The 21,460-nt window shown below is 37.2% G+C and overlaps 4 protein-coding genes, 1 long non-coding RNA gene and 3 other non-coding genes across 9 annotated transcripts; 5 read left to right on the top strand and 3 right to left on the bottom strand.

The window, feature by feature from the left end:
- The first annotated feature begins 310 nt into the window (after positions 1-310).
- LOC105168107 (patellin-4) lies at positions 311-3,411 on the top strand. The gene is made up of 4 exons (XM_011088046.3): positions 311-2,269; positions 2,387-2,511; positions 2,594-2,735; positions 2,812-3,411. The coding sequence occupies exons 1-4, from the start codon at positions 776-778 to the stop codon at positions 3,076-3,078; spliced, it is 2,028 nt and encodes a 675-aa protein (XP_011086348.1). The 5' UTR covers positions 311-775; the 3' UTR covers positions 3,079-3,411.
- A 590-nt stretch (positions 3,412-4,001) lies between these two features.
- On the top strand, positions 4,002-4,074 carry TRNAR-CCG (transfer RNA arginine (anticodon CCG)). The gene has a single exon. It is a non-coding gene; the product is annotated as a tRNA-Arg (tRNA).
- On the top strand, positions 4,040-6,350 carry LOC148787282 (uncharacterized). Its single transcript, XR_016066865.1, has 2 exons — positions 4,040-4,550; positions 5,279-6,350. It is a non-coding gene; the product is annotated as an uncharacterized LOC148787282 (long non-coding RNA).
- Positions 4,736-5,039, top strand: LOC148787284 (signal recognition particle RNA). Its single transcript, XR_016067087.1, has one exon.
- LOC148787283 (signal recognition particle RNA) lies at positions 5,990-6,293 on the top strand. Its single transcript, XR_016067088.1, has one exon.
- Positions 6,351-7,683: 1,333 nt separating the features above from the next.
- LOC105168106 (phosphoglycerate kinase, cytosolic) lies at positions 7,684-10,961 on the bottom strand. Of its 2 annotated transcripts, XR_016066864.1 has the most exons (8): positions 10,804-10,961; positions 10,484-10,700; positions 9,736-9,813; positions 9,403-9,663; positions 8,834-9,151; positions 8,464-8,622; positions 8,064-8,362; positions 7,684-7,957 (listed from the first exon to the last, which is right to left on the bottom strand). XR_016066864.1 is itself a non-coding variant. In XM_011088045.3 (7 exons), the coding sequence occupies exons 2-7, from the start codon at positions 10,676-10,678 to the stop codon at positions 8,168-8,170; spliced, it is 1,206 nt and encodes a 401-aa protein (XP_011086347.1). In that variant the 5' UTR covers positions 10,679-10,700; positions 10,804-10,961; the 3' UTR covers positions 7,975-8,167. The 2 variants fall into 2 exon arrangements, 1 of the variants encoding a protein (XP_011086347.1); XM_011088045.3 differs by lacking the exon at positions 7,684-7,957 and having other exon boundaries at positions 7,975-8,362.
- A 1,166-nt stretch (positions 10,962-12,127) lies between these two features.
- LOC105168105 (phosphoglycerate kinase, chloroplastic) lies at positions 12,128-15,307 on the bottom strand. Its single transcript, XM_011088044.3, has 6 exons — positions 14,672-15,307; positions 13,866-13,943; positions 13,448-13,708; positions 13,034-13,351; positions 12,691-12,849; positions 12,128-12,581 (listed from the first exon to the last, which is right to left on the bottom strand). The coding sequence occupies exons 1-6, from the start codon at positions 15,089-15,091 to the stop codon at positions 12,372-12,374; spliced, it is 1,446 nt and encodes a 481-aa protein (XP_011086346.1). The 5' UTR covers positions 15,092-15,307; the 3' UTR covers positions 12,128-12,371.
- Positions 15,308-17,081: 1,774 nt separating this feature from the next.
- Positions 17,082-19,775, bottom strand: LOC105168104 (peroxisomal 2,4-dienoyl-CoA reductase [(3E)-enoyl-CoA-producing]). The gene is made up of 5 exons (XM_011088042.3): positions 19,427-19,775; positions 19,121-19,280; positions 18,516-18,685; positions 18,214-18,436; positions 17,082-17,398 (listed from the first exon to the last, which is right to left on the bottom strand). Exons 1-5 carry the CDS (start codon positions 19,610-19,612, stop codon positions 17,244-17,246), a joined length of 894 nt encoding a protein of 297 aa, XP_011086344.1. The 5' UTR covers positions 19,613-19,775; the 3' UTR covers positions 17,082-17,243.
- Between the last annotated feature and the right edge of the window lie 1,685 nt (positions 19,776-21,460).

Genomic DNA, 21,460 nt, shown 5'->3' with positions numbered 1-21,460 from the left:
GTTGAATAATAAAACCTCTCTCAAATTTTATTATGTTTTGTAAATATGAATTTTTCATAATTTTCATATCTATTTATTTTAATAGAGAAAAATTATCAGATACCATGTATTTGTTCTAATATATAAAAAATATATATATTCTATATTCACAAATTGTAGTTATTGATATCGTTACACAAATTTTTGGTGAAACTAAAAATATTTGTCAACTAATAAGATGATTTACTTACTCATTTTTCAAATTTTATATTAATTTATAAATTATTTTTTTCTTTCTTTTTTATCTTATTTATTATATATTTTAAAATAAAAAAAATATTTATTATACGCACATAAAAATAGCTTGCCACGATAACTATTATGTTTATAATAGTTTTTATTTTTTCTTTACGCATAATGTAATAAATAACATACTATTATAAAAAAAAATTAAAAATAAACTAATAATTTTTTCTCTGGTTGGTCTCATGGCTGATGGCTCATACTGTTTTGCCAAAAATGGAGAATCCAATCATCCTACGGTGGAAATTGCAGGCGGGGACACTCAACTCCTATCACCGTGGACAACAAATGGCAAATACCTGGTAACATTACGGTTGCATGTCTACGGCTTCAGTTTTCTTGCCAATGTTATTCATCAAAACGTAAGCAGAGGAAGGGAGGGAATGCAGGAGTGCTACTACAAAGACTTCGTTCTTCTTTCTTTCATTCTTGATTCTTTCCTCAAAGAAAGTAGGGAGATTAGTCGTTGTTTGATTTTTGAGAAACAAATTTGATGGGTGTTGACGGGGGAGAAAATGATGCCGCAAAGGCTCAATTCGAGGTGCCGGAAGCGGCGGGGCGTCCTGAAACTGTGAAGGGAGATGTGTTTGTTTTGAAAGATGATGCCGAAGATGGGGAGGGAAATGGAGATCCCAAGAAAGTGGAGGATGAGAAGGAGAAAGAGAATGTCGATGAGAGCGAGAAGGGCACGCGAACGTTGCCTCCAGCTGATGGAAATGGGATGAAAATTGGACAGGATGAGGTCGCTCTTTTAGCGCAATCGTCTGATGAAAAAGAGAAGGAAAATACCGAGAAAATTGAGAAGATCGGTTCTTCATTGCCGGAATCTGAAGGTAATGAGAAGGGCCGCGATGGTGCCCTGCCGTCATCTGATGGAAATGAGAAGGAGAATGCAGTGGAAAGTGAGAAAGGCACTTCTCCAATGCATGGAAATGAGAAGGAAAATTCAAAGGAAACAGAGAAGGGTGATCATCCAATGCTGCTTGCTGGAAATGAGGAAGAAAAGAGGCAGGAACATGAGAAGGGTGAGCGGTCATTGTCTCCATCTGGTGGAGCTGTGCTGGAGAAAATCAAGGAAATCGAGACGGCTGAGTCGTCTTCTTCACCATCTGATGCAAAGGGGGACGAATCCTATTCTATGAGCAAGGAAAATCTGTTCCCTCATGATTTGAAAGAACAGGAGAAGACGGCATTGATGGAACTGAGATCGAAACTTGAATATGCGATTTTGAAGAACAAGTTATACAAGAAGGTGAAGGGTGAGAAGAAAGACGAATCCCAGAAGGAAAATTCGAGCGAAGAGAAACAAGAACGTGAGAAAGTGGAGGAAGAAAAGGAAAAACAAGGTAAAGATGAAGAGAAGTCCAAAGAAGATGGAGGAGATATTGTGGAGAAAGGGAAAGCAAAAGATGAGGAAGAAGAGCAAAAACCTGATGGAGAAGAGAAGGTTCAGATAGAGATTGAAGTTGATAAAGATATAACTCTTTGGGGTGTGCCCTTGTTGCCAAGCAAGGGAGATAAAAGAACAGATGTTTTACTCTTGAAGTTCTTAATAGCTAGAGAGTTTAAGTCCAGTGATGCCTTCGAGATGTTGAGGAACACTCTTCAATGGAGGAAGGAACAAAAAATCGACTCAATCTTCGACGAAGATTTTGGAGACGACTATGTTTCGGTGGGATACATGAAGGGGTTAGACCGTGAGGGGCATCCTGTTTGCTACAATGTGTTTGGTGTCTTTGCTGATGATGAGATGTGTGACAAGACCTTTGGAACGGAAGCGAGTCGTGAGAGGTTTCTTCGGTGGAGGCTGCAATTGCTGGAGAAGGAAATTCAGAAGCTTGATTTCAGGCCTGGAGGAGTATCCACGTTGGTCCAAATTAATGATCTCAAGGAATGTCCTGGACCTGCACGCAAGGATCTCCGGCTCGTCAGTAAACAAGCCGTTGCAATTCTTCAGGACAACTACCCTGAATTTGTTGCAAGAAATGTAAGGCTTTCATACCTCATCTATTGTGCCCTTTGTCTGAACAGGACCAACAAAGATGACTATAACAAGGATCTGATCACTCCCTACATTCTCTTGTTTGTTCTTTTTCTGTTTTAGATCTTTATCAATGTTCCCTTCTGGTATTATGCGTTCAATGCAATTCTGTCGCCTTTCGTAACACAAAGGGCCAAGAGCAAATTCGTGTTCAGCCGCCCCTCCAGGGTCACAGACACACTTCTCAAGTATGCAACTTTGTCATTGTTCATCACATGTTAATTCTCTTTTCATTAGACTATTGCAACTAATGCAGCACAAGAAATGCAGGTACATTCGTGCAGAGGAAATCCCTGTTGCCTACGGAGGACTACAAAGAGAAAATGACCCCGAATTTTTGGCCCAAGATGCTGTTTTTGAGGTTAATGTTAAAGCTGGAGCAACTGAAACTGTAGAGATCCCTGCACCAGAGGCAAGTTGAATTGAATTTCCTTTGGCTTAAAGATTTTCAGCTCTCTGAATGAATGGTTGTGATGTTTTTGTAACAGGCTGGGAACATTCTGATGTGGGACTTGACCATAATAGGCTGGGATGTTAGCTATAAAGAGGAATTCGTGCCCACAGATGAAGAGTCGTATACGGTGATTGTGAAGAAGGGCAGGAAGATAAGCTGGCAAGATGAACCTATACGTAATTCTTATAAGAACAACGAACCGGGGAAAGTCGTGATCACGATTGAGAATGGGATGTTCAAGAAGAAAAAAGTGTTGTACAGATACAAGACCAAGAATCCCTCTGCTTCATCTGGAACTTGATGACAAGAGAGCTCTGATGTGGATTTAGTGTTGGAATGGTCTACCTGCAAGAATTTTTGCTTCTTTTACTGTGGTTTTTTTATGTTCTGATGTTGTGTTTTTGTTCTTTGAAATTCTTTTAGTGCATTTATGTTGTTGGTTCAAGAATGGGATTTGGGTTTTGGTTGTATGCTTCTAGTTCTGATGTGTAATAGAAGTACATTCCAAATTGTAGTAACTGGTCTGTACCATTGTAGTAGTATATACACTCAAATTAGGGGATAATATTCATTTTTGGAGATTGTAATCCTTTCTTTTCATTTCAAATTTATAAATTAATTTTATTTTATTTAATACTAATTGTGGCACGTTGTTTTTACGTGCATATAATAAATAATTTGTCACGATTAAAATATATTATGAGTAAGAGTAAAACTATATAAACCAATACATTTTATTAAAAGAATAGAAAGAAAGAAGCAAATAAAAACTAATTTAATAATTAATGTAAAATTTTAAAAGTTAAATAAGTTAGTTATCTTATTAATTGAAGGGGCATTTTTTTCTTTACAAAAAATTTGTGCAGCGGTATCACTAACCGCCATTTGTGAGTTTGGATAAATTTTCTATTTTATATTAGTATAGATATAGGAATCACCATACAAAAACTTCGAATAAATGATGTATCCTTTACACATATTATTGCTACCGTGAGAAATCTTTCTTTGGACAAAATAAATGACGTAATCTTTGTAATTTATACACATAGTGAGCGTATATTAAATAAAATAAAAAAACAATATGAAATAAAAAATCTATTCTGGATATTTATATATCTGATTTAAGTGGAAGCAAGTGCTAAATCAAAGTCTTTTAGCAAGAAGAGTATAATTTTAATTTTCTTTTACTATATTATTAATTTTGTTAAGTCAAAGCACATCCAAGATCGCGTGGCCTAATGGATAAGGCGCTCGCCTCCGGAGCGGGAGATTGTGGGTTCGAGTCCCATCGCGATCGGTCCTCTCTTTTCTTCACCTTTTCTGATTGGTGCCCCACTCTCCACCGCGCGAATTTCCTCTACTTTCTTTTAAATACTCTGTTCTTCCCCAATTTCTTTCTACTTTTCACCCCTTTCCCCCATAAATCAAAGCAGCAAAGCAAAGAAACTGTGCTGAATGGTTTCACTCAGAGGTCGTTGTTCTTCACAGAAGCACATCCTTCTATACTTGGATGTTTTGGCTTCTCACAAACCCAAAACCCACTTCCAGGATGAAGTGTATGATTGCGCGAGACTTCATCAGCTATCGCTTATGGTTATGGCGTATCAAACCACAATCTCTTCAGAAATTCCCACCTGTTTCTCCTTTCTCATAATCACAGCAGATAAAGAACCGCGCAGAGAGTTGGAATATTAGCCTCGCCGTCACGCAAATCAAGTTCATAACCACCAAGGGCTTCTTCTCTGCACTTCTCCAATCCAAATATTAATCCAGGTATGCAGAAAACAAAACCAAAATCCCGAGAACCCTCTCTCCTTTTTGTTGCTCTCCGCCTCTCCTTTCCGAAATTAGAAACCCATTATGAGTGTGTGACTGCATTCATCTCGAGAAGTATCCCACATCGTAAATGCTAACCTTGTGGTGCTTCCTTATTGATTCATGGCCTGCTTGTATTGCTCGCCGAGCTCGGTAACGCGGGCTTGTAACCCAAGTGGGGGCATCAAGGTGACTGGACGTTGGGTCGATTCGGCTGGCTGGATTCCAGCGGCATAATTCTGGCCCGCCCTCTCCAAGTGGGGAGTTGGGCCATGGTGCTTGGGCGTAGGCCTGGGCTTCATGGCCCTTAGAGCGGAGGGCACCGCGTCAGGCTGGTTTCACAGAGCAGCGATCACCTCCCGCTCTCTGCAGTGGAAGGATAACGAGCCGGCGCCGCTTGGATCCAATAAAGTCAGTTGGGCTGGCCCTAATTGGACAGTCACTTTTTTCCCTATTTTTTCCTTATCACGTAAGTTACTAAAAATATCTAAGCATTTTAGCTTCAATATTTGGTTCTGAATTTGTGATTTTGAAATTGGATGGGCAATGATCATCAATTCACCTTTTCTCTCTTTGGTTTATAATATATTTTAGCAGTTACAAAATGCTGACCAATTTTGCAAGGATTCTCTTCCCATGTTCAACTGTTGATATTTGCATTTGGTATCAATTTCTTTTGATTGTAGCAAATGCGCTTGAGTCTTACGATTGCTATGCATCGTCATCAGTTTATAAGGAAGGAGGCAGTTTTCATTTTCGTAGGTAATTTTGATCTACCATTAACACTCTACAAGGCCAGCTCCAACATTATTTATGTGAACAGGCTCTGGTCAAAACCAGACATGAAAACTGAGAGGAAACGTAACGGGATTTACATGCTTAAGCATCATGAAGAGCAGGAACTCCTCAAGCTGGCATCTCCTCCAGTGGAGATATTGTCAGCTAGATCAACCTTCTCAACAGCCACAACAGGATTACTTCCTCCAATGATTTCGTCGTCTGCCCATTGCCACTAAGTTCTGCCAATTTCTTGACAATGGCCTGAAAACAAATAATTACTCCTGCTTCCAAAGCTAGAACTGAAATTTCTTGCAGGCAAGCACTATGACTCAACGAGGTATCTCTGTTTCTGCTGCAAACTTTAACAAACTCAAAACACCCTAGGTCCATTCCAGATGATGGTCTTGGTAGTATCCAAAGCTTCACCGAATGATTTGATACTGTCAGGACCGGAACACAAACCCAAGAACCCCTCTCTTTTTTGTTGCTTTCCTTCCCTCCCTTTTGAAATAAGAAACTTCATTTCACTCTTGAGTAGCTGATAGAGAAATATCCCACATCGTAAGTGACGATCTTGCGGTGCTTACTTATTGATTCACGGCCGGGTTGGAATGACTGCCGAGCTTGGTAACGCAGGCTTGTAACCCAAGTGGGGGCACTAGGGTGATTGGATGTTGGGCCAATTTGGCTGGCTGGATTCTAGTAGCTTAATTCTGGCCTGCCCGTTCCAAGCGGAGAGTTGGGCTATGGTGCTTGGGCGAAGGCTTAGGCTTCATGGCTCTTAGAGTGGAGGGCAACGCGTTAGGCTGGTTTTACAGAGCAACGACTACTTCCCGCTCTCTGCAGTGGAAGGATAACAGGTTGGTGCTGCTTGGATCCATTAAAGCTAGTTGGGTTGGTTCTAATTGGACAATCACTTTTTTCTCTCATCACATTAGTTACTAAATATTTCATTTAAGCATTTTAGCTTCAAATTTTTGTTCCTAAATATGTCATTTTGTTGTTAAATAGCACCGATGATGAATTCACCTTTTCTCTTTGGTTTATAATAATTTTTTAGCAGTTAATTAATTTTGTAAGAATTCTCTTCCAGGAACATCGAGTTGAATTGTTCCTCTTAGTTGATTTGATACTGTTGGGAAAAATATCCAAACCCATCCAACCAGAAACCCAAGAACCTCTCCCCTTTTTTAATCCTTTCTGTTGCTTTCCTGCCTCCATTTCTAAATAAGAAACCCTCTTGAGAATTGATAGAACATCCCACATGGTAAATAATAATCTTGTGGTGCTTGCTTATTGATTCATAGCCTGGTTGGGTTGCTTGCTGAGCTCGGTAACATGGGCTTTTAACTCAAGTGGGAGTGATTGAATGTTGGGCTAACTTGGTTGGCTGAATTCCAGCAGCTTATTTCTGGTCTGCCCATTCCAAGTGGGGAGTTTGGCCATGGAGTTTGTGTAAAGGCCTTAGGCTTCATGGCCACCAGACTTCCTCCCATTCTTTGCAGTGGAAAGATAACCGGCCAGTGTTGCTTGGATCCACTAAAGCCAAGTTGGGGTTGGTCCTAATTCGACAGTCACCTTTTACTTACTGCCAAATTTTCCCTTCACATCAGTTACTAGAATAATTTCACAAAATATATATTTTTGCCTGTTTGTTTGTGTTTTCATTTTCAATTTTTAGTAGAAAATACTTATGTCTAATTTTATATAGGTTTTGGTGTGAAATGAGAATATATTTGCATGGTAGTAAATGCGTGGAAGGGTTACGGTTGCTACTGCACACGCTATATCACTTTATAAGGTTGCTATTTAAAGAAAATTGCGCCTAGAAAGATTTTGAACGCTTTCAGTGAAGCACGTTAGGAATTGCATTCTCTGGTAAAAACAATTTCTGTCATCCGTACAATAATTTAACATTTAAATGTCGCACTCACTGAATTTCCCAACAAGTGATGTTTAAACATTATATTGTAATATTTAGGATTCATTAAATTGGGATGATCGCAGGGAAAACAAAACCTAAATGAAGGAACAGGTGAGTTCATGGAACAGATAGGATGGGGAAGTCAATATTATTTCCTGGGTTTGAACTGAGATTTTTCTAATAACTATTTTTGATCACGTCGAACGGATTACTAGGTTGGGTGCAGTATTGAGCCACGGATGAGTATTTTCTTGGGGAGAACTTGTGTCTTCTATTGCTCAGAACATAATTGTTAAAATACACAACTTGAAACTTCCTAGCAAATTTGACACCCCCAAGTGCGATCAAACAGAAAAAGAATGATTGTCCAGACATCACAGCAAAATATAACCATAAACCACGGCAGTCTAATGGCATGTCAAATTTAATGAGTTTTGATGTCTTCATATGGATGTAATTGCATCAATTGACAGATGCGCCTAAAAGGAAAACATAAGGTGCAGACAAAATCTACATTTCACATTCCAGCAGCGGTAAATTGAATGGATTTAACACAATTGTAGAGCAATTCTCAAGCAATCACTGATTTCATATGTGCACCGTGTGGTAGTCTTCATTCACTCCATCCAGTATCACAAAACATGCAAGCGGTAGGAGAATCCTGAAATCATCACTCCATTATATCAACAAGCAAAACCAGAAAAAAATTGTTATTCAGCAAAGCATGAATTTCAAGTCATGGTAGAGATTATTTAAATTTGATCTACCACTCTACAAGGCCAGCTCTGACAGTAATGTAAACACGCTCTGGCCAAAACCAGACATGAAAACTGAGGGATGGACAAAAATGAAAAATAGCAGGAACGATTGCTTAAGCATCATCAAGAGCAAGAACTCCAGGTAGTGTCTTCCCCTCGAGAAGTTCCAAGCTGGCACCCCCTCCAGTTGAGATATGGCTCATCTTGTCTGCCAGACCAACCTTCTCAACAGCAGCAACAGAGTCACCTCCTCCGATGATTGTCGTCACCCCCTTGCCACTAAGTTCCGCCAATTTCTTGGCAATGGCCTGGAAAAACAATTAAACCTGCTTAATTCCAAAGCTACAACTTGTGAAATTTTATGCGGACAAACATCATGAAGCTAAATGTATTTCATGATATCAAGTACCTCTGTTCCTGCTGCAAACTTATCAAATTCAAAGACGCCCATAGGTCCATTCCAGATGATGGTCTTGGTAGTCTCCAAAGCTTCACCGAATGATTTAATACTGTCGGGACCAATATCCAAACCCATCCAGCCATCAGGAATTTGAGATGCCGGAACAACCTAAAGAAACAGGAATAGCAAAATCGTAATACTGATATAGCAAGTACAAATGCTTTTATAGCATGAATTGTCAAAAACAGTGCTGCATCTGTTTCATTGTTGAACAAGGCGAATTTGTTAGATATAGCACTGCAGAATCGTCTCTGAAACTTAAATTAATTCAAGCAGTGCAGCCAAAAGTCATATTTACGAGTTAAGTAAAACTACCAACCTTGCTGTTAGCATCAGCAGCAAACTTGTCAGCAATAACTACATCAGAAGGTAGCAAGAGAGAAACACCCTTAGTTTTAGCCTTCTCCATAAGTGAAGTTGCAAGACCAAGCTTGTCTTCCTCTACAAGTGAAGATCCCACAGCATGTCCTTGGGCTTTGTAGAACGTAAAGATCATTCCTCCACCAAGCAAGAGGAGGTCTACCTTCTCTAACAGTGACTCTATAACACCAATTTTACTGGATACCTTTGAACCACCAACAATTGCTGCAAATGGCTTCTGCGGATTGGCCACAGCCCCAACTAAATAATCAAGCTCCTGAAAAGCACAGTAAAGAAGTCACAGTATGACTCAGGAGCACATGTCCATTCATACATATAAGAATCAAGAGCAGCCAGTAGAAAACGAAATATTGGGGCAGCTAACTTCCTCCGACCATCTAACATCAAAATACCTTCTAGGAATATGTGGCGCAGGAAGTGCAAAACTTCTTACAATATGAGAAATAACTACTACATTCACAATCAAGATTGGATTAGGAATTATTAAAGTGTATAACACTCACGAACCTTCTGCATAAGGAATCCAGCAACAGAAGGCTTCAAGTACTTGGCAACCCCTTCAGTTGAAGCATGAGCCCTATGTGCAGTTCCAAATGCATCGTTAACATACAAGTCGGCAAGGGATGCAAGCTTTTTTGCAAACTCAGGGTCATTCTTCTCCTCCTCTTTGTAAAATCTAACATTTTCCAGGAGAAGAACGCCTCCCTCGGGCAAGCTAGCTACCAACTTCTCAACTTCTTCACCAATACAATCGTTAGCCACCCTCACCTGGAAATATCAAAGAAGTTAGATAAGACAAAGGCATCTCCAGACATGAACTCAAACTCCTATAACACATACCTCAACTCCAAGAAGCTCAGAGAGTCTAGGAACAAGGGGCTTCAAACTGTACTTTGGTGTGACGCCTTTTGGACGCCCCTAAAACACATATGAAAGGCATAATGATTGAACTTCATCACCGGATTATGAATTTGGGCATCTATGGATGTCCAAGAGATTTTCACACAAAAATATAACTCAGACCAACAAATCTTCCAATACAATGCAATAGAAAGCATGGGATAATCAATTACTTGCACTCGAGTCTAACCACAGAAGCATCACATGGTACAGAGTTGTCAGAAGTTTAAAAATATAACTGAGAGCAACAAATCTTCGAATACAATGCAACAGAAAGTATGAGATAATCAATCAGTTGCACTCGAGTCTAAGAACCAGAGAAGCATCATATGGAACAGACTTGCCATAAATTTAAAAATATAACTGAGAGCAACAAATCTTCCACTACAATGCAACATAAAGTGCGAGATAATCAATCAGTTGCACTCGAGCCTAAGAAGCAGAGGAGCATCATATGGAACAGACTTGTCAGAAGTTTAAAAATATAGCTGAGAGTAACAAATCTTTCAATTCAAAGCTTCGCGGTTTAATTTAAACACAAACAATAAATCAACCAACACATACACATTTATAAATCTGGCTTCATAACTGAAATCAAATAATAAATCCGAACCAGAACACTGAAATTTAAACAACACTCATTAATTCTTCAGTTGAACTGCAACTAAAAGGACTCGAAAGCACATACGAGGTGACTGGAGAGTATGACTTTGGCGCCGTGGTCAATCAAGTACTTAATAGTAGGGACGGCGGCCCTAATCCTGGTATCATCGGTGATGTGGAAGGTATCATCCAAAGGCACGTTCAGATCCACTCTGACGAAAACTCTCTTCCCCTTCAGATCGGCTTCCTTCAATGATCCAACGCTCTTCTTCGTCGCCATTTCTACTATTCAAATCAAAATCCTACACAAACACAAACTCAAAGCAAATCAATATCTCAATAACAATCAGTCACGTATACGTAGAAGACAGTAGGATTTGTGGAGAAGATAAAAATTACGCCTACCTCGAGTATCGAGAATGGAAGTTCTGGTTCAATAACTGTGAAATGTGGTGCGGAGAAGATCACATACGCGAAAATGTAGTGGAAGAATCGAGAAGGTGTCGTAAATATATATGTATGTATGTTAGAGAATAGGTCACAGGCTAAAATTAAATCCGGTTTTTGCTGAACATGACCCGAGACAAATGGAAGTTATTGCTCCTTGTATAATTTGATCAGTAGTGCTTTTATTATTCTTATGGATAAATTATATTTTATCATTTGAATTATATGTATTTTTATATTTAAGTATTTAAATTTTTTTATGTCAATTTATCATATTAACTTTGTAAAATTTGTACTTTATCATATATGACCTGTTTTTATTTATTTTTTAATCAGAAAAATATCACATCACATAATTCTTAAAGATCACATGTGCACTGCATATGATATTTTTTTTAATAAAAAGCTTAGTGAAAAATTAGTTATAAATAACAAAGTGTAAAATTTCACCAAGTTAAGATGAGACACAAAAAAAAGTTAGATGCCAAAATATAAAAACAACCATAATTCAGCAAATATAATCTACCTTGTTATTATTGATGAATGAATGTGGTTGGGCATCAAGAAAGTACTTAACCTGAGATGTGAATGTGCTTGTTATTACCTTTCCCTATTGCTCTTTTGGAATTCTACTTAACTTGAATTTGGGTAATATCAGATGATTTAGAACAACAAAATTTTATTTATTTGGTGATATGAGTTATTTTAGTAATAGGTGAGAAAAAAAAAGAAGTTTTGTATTAATTGTGGTATATAACTCGAACAGTTTGAATTGAATTATTCAAGAAAAATAGTTATTTATACCGGACGTATGAATAAAAATCGGGCCTTAATAGTACAGAGTAAATATCTTATAAAGTTATATTAGCAACTTATCCAATTTAATAACGAATGACAAAGGAAAGTTAAATGAATCATATTTTTCATATAATAAGTGTATAAATTTAAAAGTATATATTAGCATTTTTTGGCTGGTTGACTGAACTATTTAGTTGATTTATTTAAAATTTGAATTAAGTATATAATAAGGTAGCAGGGAGAAAAATTATTGATCCAGTGTGGTGGGTTGGCCAAGAGCAACTTGCTTTATGAATAATTATAAGAAGCTAAAGGGACCACCATTTTGGGGAAAACTCCACCTGTGACTGTGAGCCTCACAATGGTGATGAGACCTTCAGCTTAGGCAAGCGCATCAATTGTGTTTCACAGTTTGCTCAAGATTTTCAATGGCCCCCTTCTAACCTTTTACAAAACACCAGATGTCAATCAGAGATCCTCACAATGACTAAACAAAGCTAGTATTATTACCAGAAAAGAGGGCAGCAAAGAATGGAGATATCAAAATACATTCCTTCCTCAAATTTTTCTCCATTCATTATTGTGTTTTGGACAAGAAAAAGCCTGATCGAGACGATATATTACATGGAACTCGTCCGTATTCTACAACATCTCTTGTTCAGGAAAGACACATAGTTACCGGACTGGGTTAAAAAAATTGATTAGAATGGACGTCTTACGTAATGCCCTTACACGGCAACTGGAGTGGCTTCATCGAGGGCAAGGACACCGGGGAGTTCTTTGCCTTCCAAGAGCTCCAAACTGGCACCACCGCCGGTTGATATGTGGCTCATCACGTTAGCAACTCCAACTTTCTCCACAGCTGCAACTGAATCTCCACCACCAATAATTGTCGTCACCCCCTTCCCACTAAGCTCAGCCAGCTTATTTGCAATTGCCTGCAAACAACAACCAACATTCTCAGTACGTGCGTTTTATAATACTTCTTTTTTGTTTTTTGATGCATCAAGTTGGTAGAAAATGGTTTGCAGATATAGTAAAAGATACCTCAGTGCCAACAGCAAACTTGTCGAACTCAAACACTCCCATTGGTCCATTCCAAATAACAGTTTTTGTTGTCTCCAGGGCATCGCTGAATGTCTTGACAGAATCTGGTCCAATGTCCAAACCCATCCAGCCATCTGGGATAGCTGATGCTGGCACAACCTGCATGTTCCAGATTTAACATAGCATTTGAAGACTAATAAAGCTAAACATTCTGAAATAATGGTCTGAATCAATTGTAGCCGAGCAAGAAAGTTGGCCTCGGGAGACACAGTTACAGATTAACACACTGACAGATAAAGAAGGGAGCAATTAACTAGAGATTTTAAGGCTCAACGAATAGGACCTTGCTCTCTGCATCTGGGGCGAACTTGTCGGCTATAACCACATCTGTGGGTAGCAAGAGACTCACTCCTTTAGCCTTGGCCTTCTCGAGGAGTGATGTTGCAAGATCTAGCTTGTCTTCTTCAACCAGGGATGATCCAACTGACAGCCCTTGTGCTTTGTAAAATGTGAAGATCATTCCTCCACCCAACAGCAATATATCACACTTCTCTAGAAGTGATTCAATCACTCCAATCTTAGAGGAGACCTTTGAACCACCCACAATAGCAGCAAACGGTCTCTTTGGGCTTGAGACTGCTCCAACTAGATAGTCCAGCTCCTGAAACAGCAAAAACGGACCTTGAAGGTTAACAAACAAGAAATTAAACGCTACACTTGTATGCTGATCCCCACGTGTAATATGGTATGATCTAACCTTTTGTAAAAGGAAACCAGCAACAGAGGGCTTCAAGAATTTTGTAACTCCCTCAGTAGAGGCATGTGCTCTGTGTGCAGTACCGAAGGCATCATTCACAAATAGGTCAGCCAACGAGGCAAGCTTCTTTGCGAACTCAGGCTCGTTCTTCTCTTCCTCTTTATAGAACCTCACATTCTCAAGCAGGAGGACTCCACCTTCAGGTAGTGAAGCCACCAATTTCTCAACCTCTGGGCCAATGCAGTCATCAGCTTTCACAACCTGGATCAGTACAGTCGGCGTAGAAAAGCTCAACCAGTAATAATGCATAAGCAGAAATGAATGAGCACTGAATTTCTTCAAGTGGCTTCTGGAAACAGAATTATGTCGTGCTATTTCCCTAATTACATTCTTCTCTTTAATTTCCTATAAATGGTACCTGAATACCAAGTAGTTCAGAAAGCCTGGGAACAAGAGGTGCGAGACTGTATTTAGGAGTGACGCCTTTTGGTCGTCCCTGAGAAGCCAAGAATAAGAACCAAGTATGAACTCAGGCAGTCACAAACTAAAAGCATGTCACACATATAAATAAGATCCTACGTAAGACATATATCACCTAAACAAATAACAAAAAATCACCAATAATTGATTGAAAGAAACAACTTAATGATACATTAAGAAGCATCTCAATTGAGTAGAACAATTTTGTCTCATCTGAAGGGATGAAAACATAACCAATAACGAGGAAAAACTAACAAGAAGAAAGAGGCATCACAATGAAGATATTCTTTATAGTATGAAATAGAAAAATAAGATTAGAAAAAGAATCCCATGAGAGCAAATATTGGCATTTTGCCATTTAAACTTGTATATCCTTTGAGCTCAAAACAAAACAATGACCGAAGATTAACTCGTTTCATGTAACGGGAGCTTGATCATATTGTATATATAGTCCATACATTCCAAAAATCAAAAACTCCGAAAGAGAAAAAATGGTCTTTGATCTATTCTGAATCAAACAAATTCTGGGAACCGAAACTCCCCAATTAGGTATTGCGTCTGTATAACTTTACATGGAACAGACACAAGATCGAAACTCTATTCTAGTAGTCAACAAATGTATGAAGAAATTCAGATACAAACATGAAGACCCCAGATAGGAGAATTGCAGCAACATATGATCAAACGCATTTCTGGAACTCGCAGAAACATTAATCAAAACGAAAATCCCGTAAAATCACTCACCAAGTGACTGGAAAGTATGACCTTAGCACCATTGCTGATCAAGTGCTTAATGGTGGGGACAGCAGCTCTAATCCTAGTGTCATCAGTAATATTCTGGCTGTCATCAAGAGGCACATTGAGGTCAGCCCTGACAAACACCTTTTTACCCTTGAGGTCCGCCCCGCTGAGGTCTCCCACACTCTTCTTCGCCATCGAGGCCACTCCTCTGACGGGCTTAGCCGAGGCGTTCTTGAATGAAACCAGCTTGGTGGCCACATGGTGTGAGAGAAGCGGGTCGGCGGCAGCGGCGGCGAAGCCCAAGCGTCGGAGTGGAGTCTTCGAAAGGAAACGGGTGGTGGGGGCAGTGAGAGAGGCCCTGGCGGCGGCGGTGGAGGCCTTGGGAATGCCGCAGAAGGCTGGTGATGCAGCTGAAGACGCCATTGTCACGGTGTGTGGAATGGGTCGGCGGCTCTCTCTCCTCTGACAATTGTGGAAGTGAAATGAAAAAGAACAAAAGGTGTGGATTGAAGGGGTAATATTGTTTGTGGAGAGGGTGTGGGGATTGGGTGTTGAGGAGATTTCAGATTTCTCTTATCGCTGAGTAGAGGTTGAAGATGTTCGATGATTTTCAGGCTCACTGTGCTTCCATGCTTGTCTTGTGGTTATGTTTTTTCTATTTATTTTGCCAAAAAACTTGTCATATTTTTACATCTTCTACCTAAAGAAATTAAAAAAAAAAAATACTTTTTTTTTATTTTCTTTCTCCCATCAATCATTTCCACCCTTCTTTATTTTTATTTTTTTAATAAATAAAAGATAGAAGAGGGGTAAACATGGCAATTATACTTGGACACAACAATTGATGTGAGTACAAATTCACATAAACAGTATCACCAAATTCCTAAAAGGTGATGAACTAATAATGGTAAATAAATTACAATAACTCGTCTAAAAATACTGAATAATAGCTCTATTCAACCAATACATCAATATAATTAATAACGATAAATAAATTATATAAAATGACAGTAATACTTAAACTTACGCCTTCAAATTTGTTGGTAAAACCTATTATGACCAACAATTTTGCATATAATCGTTTCTTTATTTGTCTTTTGGGTATGATTTTGAGTAATTTTCAAGTGATTGGCAAATATGAAAAGAAATAAGTTAACTCCCATCTTTCACTAATTTGTGGGTATGCACTAAGGTCTACCTCTTTCAAATCTATAATATACGAATATTTCAAAAAATTACTTAATGTATTGTTAGATAAAGACATGATTCAAACACAGTATCGAAGTGTCCAAAAATCAAAAAGAAAAGGGGACACAGCTTCGAACACACCACAAATGACACGTTTTGGACGTATTTTAATTTGTTTTTTAATAATTTAAAAAAATGGGATGTCTTGAAAAAATAAGCTTAATAAAAAGAAAAAAAATTAATTAACTCTTCTTAAACTAAAAGTATTAGGATAAAATTACTAAAAATTTAAAAGATGTTCACGATTTAATTAATTAAATTATTAAAAAAACTTCATTGTGTTTTTTTTTAAATAAACTGATTGTGTATATTTTTGAAGTTATATTTAATTAAAAATATAGATGTAACACATACTTATTTTATATTTTATCTTAATATTTTTTTCTATTATATATTCTAATTTTATGAAAAATTGAAAATATATATAATAAAAATATATATTATATAGTGTTATCAGTGTCGTGTTGTATTCTAATTTTATTTTATATTTTTTATATCACTGTACCCATATCATATGGTATTTGTGCCTATGGATCCTAGTCTCAAACCAATGGTGCAGAAAAGTTCTCAGCACCCCCAGAATATCTGCACTAGACTATCAATGGTTTGGGCCCAACAAATAATGCAACTCCTGGCCATGGAGAAAACCAGGAGCAGCCTGAAATGTCAGACATAAAGTCAAGGGTTGATTACACTTGCATCTTTTTAAAAAAGACGAAATTATATTTTTTAAAAAAAAAAAAATTAAAACTATAATTACGCTTCTCCTAAAATTTCACTGTTTATGCTTGACCTCATTTTATTAGTGAGATAAAAAAATAATGACATTACAAAAAAATTATATAAATTTTCAATTTTACCTCTCATTTAATAGTCTCATATAATTATTTTGTACTTATAAGAGAAAAAATACAATGATATTAACTCCACTTCATATATATAGTACATTTATCTCTTTATAAGTAAAAAGATAAAATGATGAACAAAATTGAAATTTTATGTAATTTCTTACTCTAACACCAACAATTTTCATTCAAATCTTAACGGAAATAGATCAGGTGTAAATTGAGGATTTTCAGATGGGTAAATGTAATTTCACGACTTTTTTTGGAAAGAAGAGTAATTGTATATTTTTAATGAGGGTCTAAATGTAAGTAACCCTAAATTCAAACATCAAAAACTTCTCAAACAAGATCAATCCTGAATGGTGATTACATAGTCATATTACAAACAGTAGGTGATAAAAGTTAATTTCTGAGAAGTATTATGTTTGCAATTCTTAATTGGTAGAGGTAGACAGACAATATTGTTGAACATTCAGGTTAGGCTACAGTCTGCTGGTAGGAAGCGCAGTTGGAGCTGCACGCGATCTTTTCTCCACCGTTCGAGAGAGCTGTTTAACGGCGTCTTTGGGCAGATGACGAGGCCTGCTGAGCCAAAGCCCTCCATCAACCGGTAGGATGCTTCCGTTGATGAATTTACCTTTGCATAAATGAGAGAAGGTGATGAGGTTTCCAAGATAAACAAGTTAATTAGAATTCTAAAGTGCATCGGAGCAGCAGTTACGACTATAAAGGCAATCCATCAAAGAGAACACTATGATCATCGTAGAATAGGGAAGAGACGAAATTAATAATATCGATTCTTTAGTAAGACTAGGATAATTTAGAATGGCTATAACAACGAACGGAGAAGATAAGGATTCTGCAACTTGGGAATAGTTTGGACACCAGTAAGTTAACGCAACTTCAGCTTTTGTTATTCACACAGAAGGTGCAAAGTTCAAGAAACTGAAAAATCAAACACCATCGCCATTAATGTGAGATGAATGTTGCATGCTATACGTCCAACCAGGGCAACCAGACTCAAATTTGAATCCCCTAATATAATGAGGTGTTTGAGAAACTTTTGAAAGGGTAGTTAGAGCTGAAAGTGTAAGAACACCTGATCAGTTTTGCATAGATTGTTGGAATATGAAACTTCGATATTATATTATGAGAACTACATGAATCATGCATCTGTTACTATTTGAATCTTTTCTACTTACACAACATAGGTTGTCTGTAATACAAATTCCAGAAACTTAGTAATATAGAATCCTATCTGACTGTAAAGTAGAATATGTAAACAAAGATCAAAGCTCTTCATGCAAATGGTGACAAGGCAACAGATATTAGAATACAGTCATTATGAATGCTACCATTTGTAATGAAAAAAGCAGTCCCCTGTCTTTCCTTACAAAAGCCTCAAGAGGTTTATGCCAATCAGAAAATATGAGGAATTGCAAGATTACTGACCGGCATCTGAGGCAAGGTAGACAGCAGTCATGGCAATATCCCACTTAGTGCCAAGTCTGAAGAGAGGCATATAGTCTCTGGCTTTGCTATCTATCTCTTGAGGTGCAAGTTTACTCATGCCAGGAGTGTCTCCTATGGGACCTGGAGCAATCCCATTAACTCTAATATCATAGTCCGTACCCCATTCCAGGGCTAAATTTCTTGTAAGGGCATCAACAGCTGCCTAGAGAGGGAAAAATAATTGATCAAAGATTCTCAAGAGAGCCAAATTATTTTCACCTGTAAGCATCAAATTCACAAACCTTGGCAGCAGATACATGGATTTGATACCAGGCTGCCGTATAGTGCAACGTCGCACTGATATTCAGTATAAATCCTCCTGTAGACGAGTTTCTTCCAGGTCCACCTTTCTTAAGGTATGGAAGAGCTTCATGACACATTGTAAACGTCCCAACAGAATCAATATCCATCACTGCAAGAAGTAATTACAAACAGGTACTCAGTCAAATCAGGTTCTTTGCGTATGATTGAACATGCAATCATGCACAAAAAGCAAGTCCCAAGCCTTGTACTCTCTTTGAAAACAATCATATAGAGAACCTCGTGCGAAGACATTTAAGAGGTACTGATCTTGAATTGTATGAATCCTACAAAGAAATTGCAACTGAAGCCCACAGACCTAAACTCCTCAACCATTTCCAAGATGCATTCAAGCAAGAAAAATAACAGCTATATACATCTTCCCGGACTAGCGCATAGCTAGTTAATTGCAATACTTTGATCAAAGAATTTGGCTAACAATTATGAAAGGGGCAATCCAACAACCTCAGAGAACACTGTCATATAAGCTTCAAAGTCCAATTGAGCTTCCACAAAGAAGGGGAAAAAGCAAATTCTATTAAAACACCTGTTTTAAAACCATTAGGAGAGAGATCCTCAGCTGACGCTAAAAAATTGCCAGCAGCAGCATTCACAAGAATATCCAGCTTCCCGAAGTGCTTCACAGTTGCTTCCACAACTCTTTGAGCATCTTCTCTTTTCCTAACATCCCCTTCAAACCCGACGGCCTGAGATACAAATTTTGCAATAGAATGGGCGAATCATAATTGTCAACGTTTGAATTTCATTTAGTATTTATAATGCCAATTCTTTCAATTTGGAGAAGAAAAGAGGAAACTAGACGATCTCCGACGGGTAAAGAGAAGAGGATTACAGGGATGCCGAGGGATTGGAGGGCTGAGACGGCGTCGTCAAGGACGTTCTTGCGGCGGCCCATGATAGCAATGGACGCTCCGTGTTTGCCGAACTGGGTAGAAATCTCGAACCCGATACCCGACCCGCCTCCAGTCAGCAGAGCTACCTTGCCTCTCAGTACATCGGGCTTGAAGGGAGAATCCATACCCGATTATGTGATGTGATTGCTTCTTGATTGAATTCGGAAAGCGAAGACCAAATACTGGTGAGATGGATGCCTTTTCTTTGAAAAGCGGGTCAGAAGCAGTTATACTGTATGTCTTCAAGAGAGAGAGCACCTCCTGTCACCTTTCCTTTTCGTTCTGTTTTCATTTTTTAATTATTTTGAAATCTGGTTCATTCATATAATAAATAATATTTTATATTTTAAAATATATATTTAAATTAATATTATATATATATATATTTTTAAAAATTACGAAAAGAAAATAAATCTAAAAATATTTATGAGAGGAAAAAACCATTATAACCATTATTTATGAGAGAAAAAAACTTCTCATATACTAATATATATTTTAAATGTTTATTTTATTTATTTATCTAATTTCGTAACAATCCTTTTTTGGTAGTTATTTTTTTATCATTATTTTATTAGAAATTTAATATATATACTATATTATATTATTTACTAAGAGCCCCTCTCTCTCTTCTTTTATCTGCTATTTTCTTTTTTTAATTATTTCAGTAATTTTTTTCTTTTTTCTCAACCTCCATTTTTTTCTTTCTCTCAACTTCCATTTTTTTTTTTCTAAATAACTATTTACAACCTCTATCTTTGTAATATTTTTTATTTATTTAACTAAAATATATAGTTTAAAAATATAAAAAATATATTTTAATATTTTAAATTAATTACATACAAATATTGGTGTGCCACATACACTCGTAAACTTATTAAATGCGTTAGCCAAAGAGGACATACTAAATAAAGAGTAGGTACCAAAAAAGGGAAAACTACATTTCTCACTCTTAAAATTTGGTATAATTACGTGTAGATTCCTTATAATTTGAAAAATTACATTTAATACCCCTGAAGTTTGCTTTCGTCTATTAATAAATAAGTCCCTTCATTACTCAAAATTTATTAAATTTGTCTAATATTAACAAAAAAGAGAGAGAGAGAGAGAAAAATTTATATTAACCCCTAACTGACTTATTTCAAGTTAAATAAATCTTTTTATGATCAAATTATCATCACACGTTTTCACGCGTTAACGATTGTGAGGAGATATATTTTTCATTACTATAAGGGTAGTTTAGTTTGAAAAAAATTATTTAACCTGCAACAAATCAATAATTAGTCGAGAAAAAGTATCAAGTTTTATTTATTTTATTAATATTAACAAATCTAGTGAATTTGACTTACGAATGAACTTATTTCTTAAACGGAAAAACTTCAAAATGTTGAATGTAATTTATCAAATTATAAAGACAGAAAACTTAGTCGGGTGTGTGTGGACTGTGGACTACTCTAGGATAATTGGAATTGGGAAGACCCCTGCTTGTAAAATTCGCTTTTGTATTGTAGGAAATAATTTTGGGTAAAATGTCTACATATGAAAAAAATAAAATAGTAGATAATAAATTTTACATTATTCAACAAAATATTTTATGATTGTGTAGAATTGAATTTTACTAGAATCATTTTGCATGTACATTATAACGAATAGCATCTCATAAACTCTTCATATTGGAATGTACATAATATACTATAAATTTATAACTTAGCTCTTACAAAAATTTCCTTGCAGTAGCCCTGTAAGCCTGCGTCCTATAACCCCCCTCCAATTCAGTACGGAATTGAACTCAACTTGTACCTAGATATAACATCCAACAATACAAATAGTTGGATGGATGATGCCACTCGACAAACGGTTCACAACCCAGCGGTTTGGCGTTGCTATCATTCAATCACGAGGAGGAAAGAAAAACAGGTTGAACTGCATTTTTATGACAGTTTCATGTTTAAAGGGCCCATCATTTTCCAATGAGT

Source organism: Sesamum indicum, linkage group LG8 (assembly GCF_026168435.1).
Source record: "Sesamum indicum cultivar Baizhima isolate 11 linkage group LG8, ASM2616843v1, whole genome shotgun sequence".
NCBI lineage: Eukaryota > Viridiplantae > Streptophyta > Magnoliopsida > Lamiales > Pedaliaceae > Sesamum > Sesamum indicum.
This window is presented reverse-complemented; position numbering and strand designations above follow the sequence as displayed.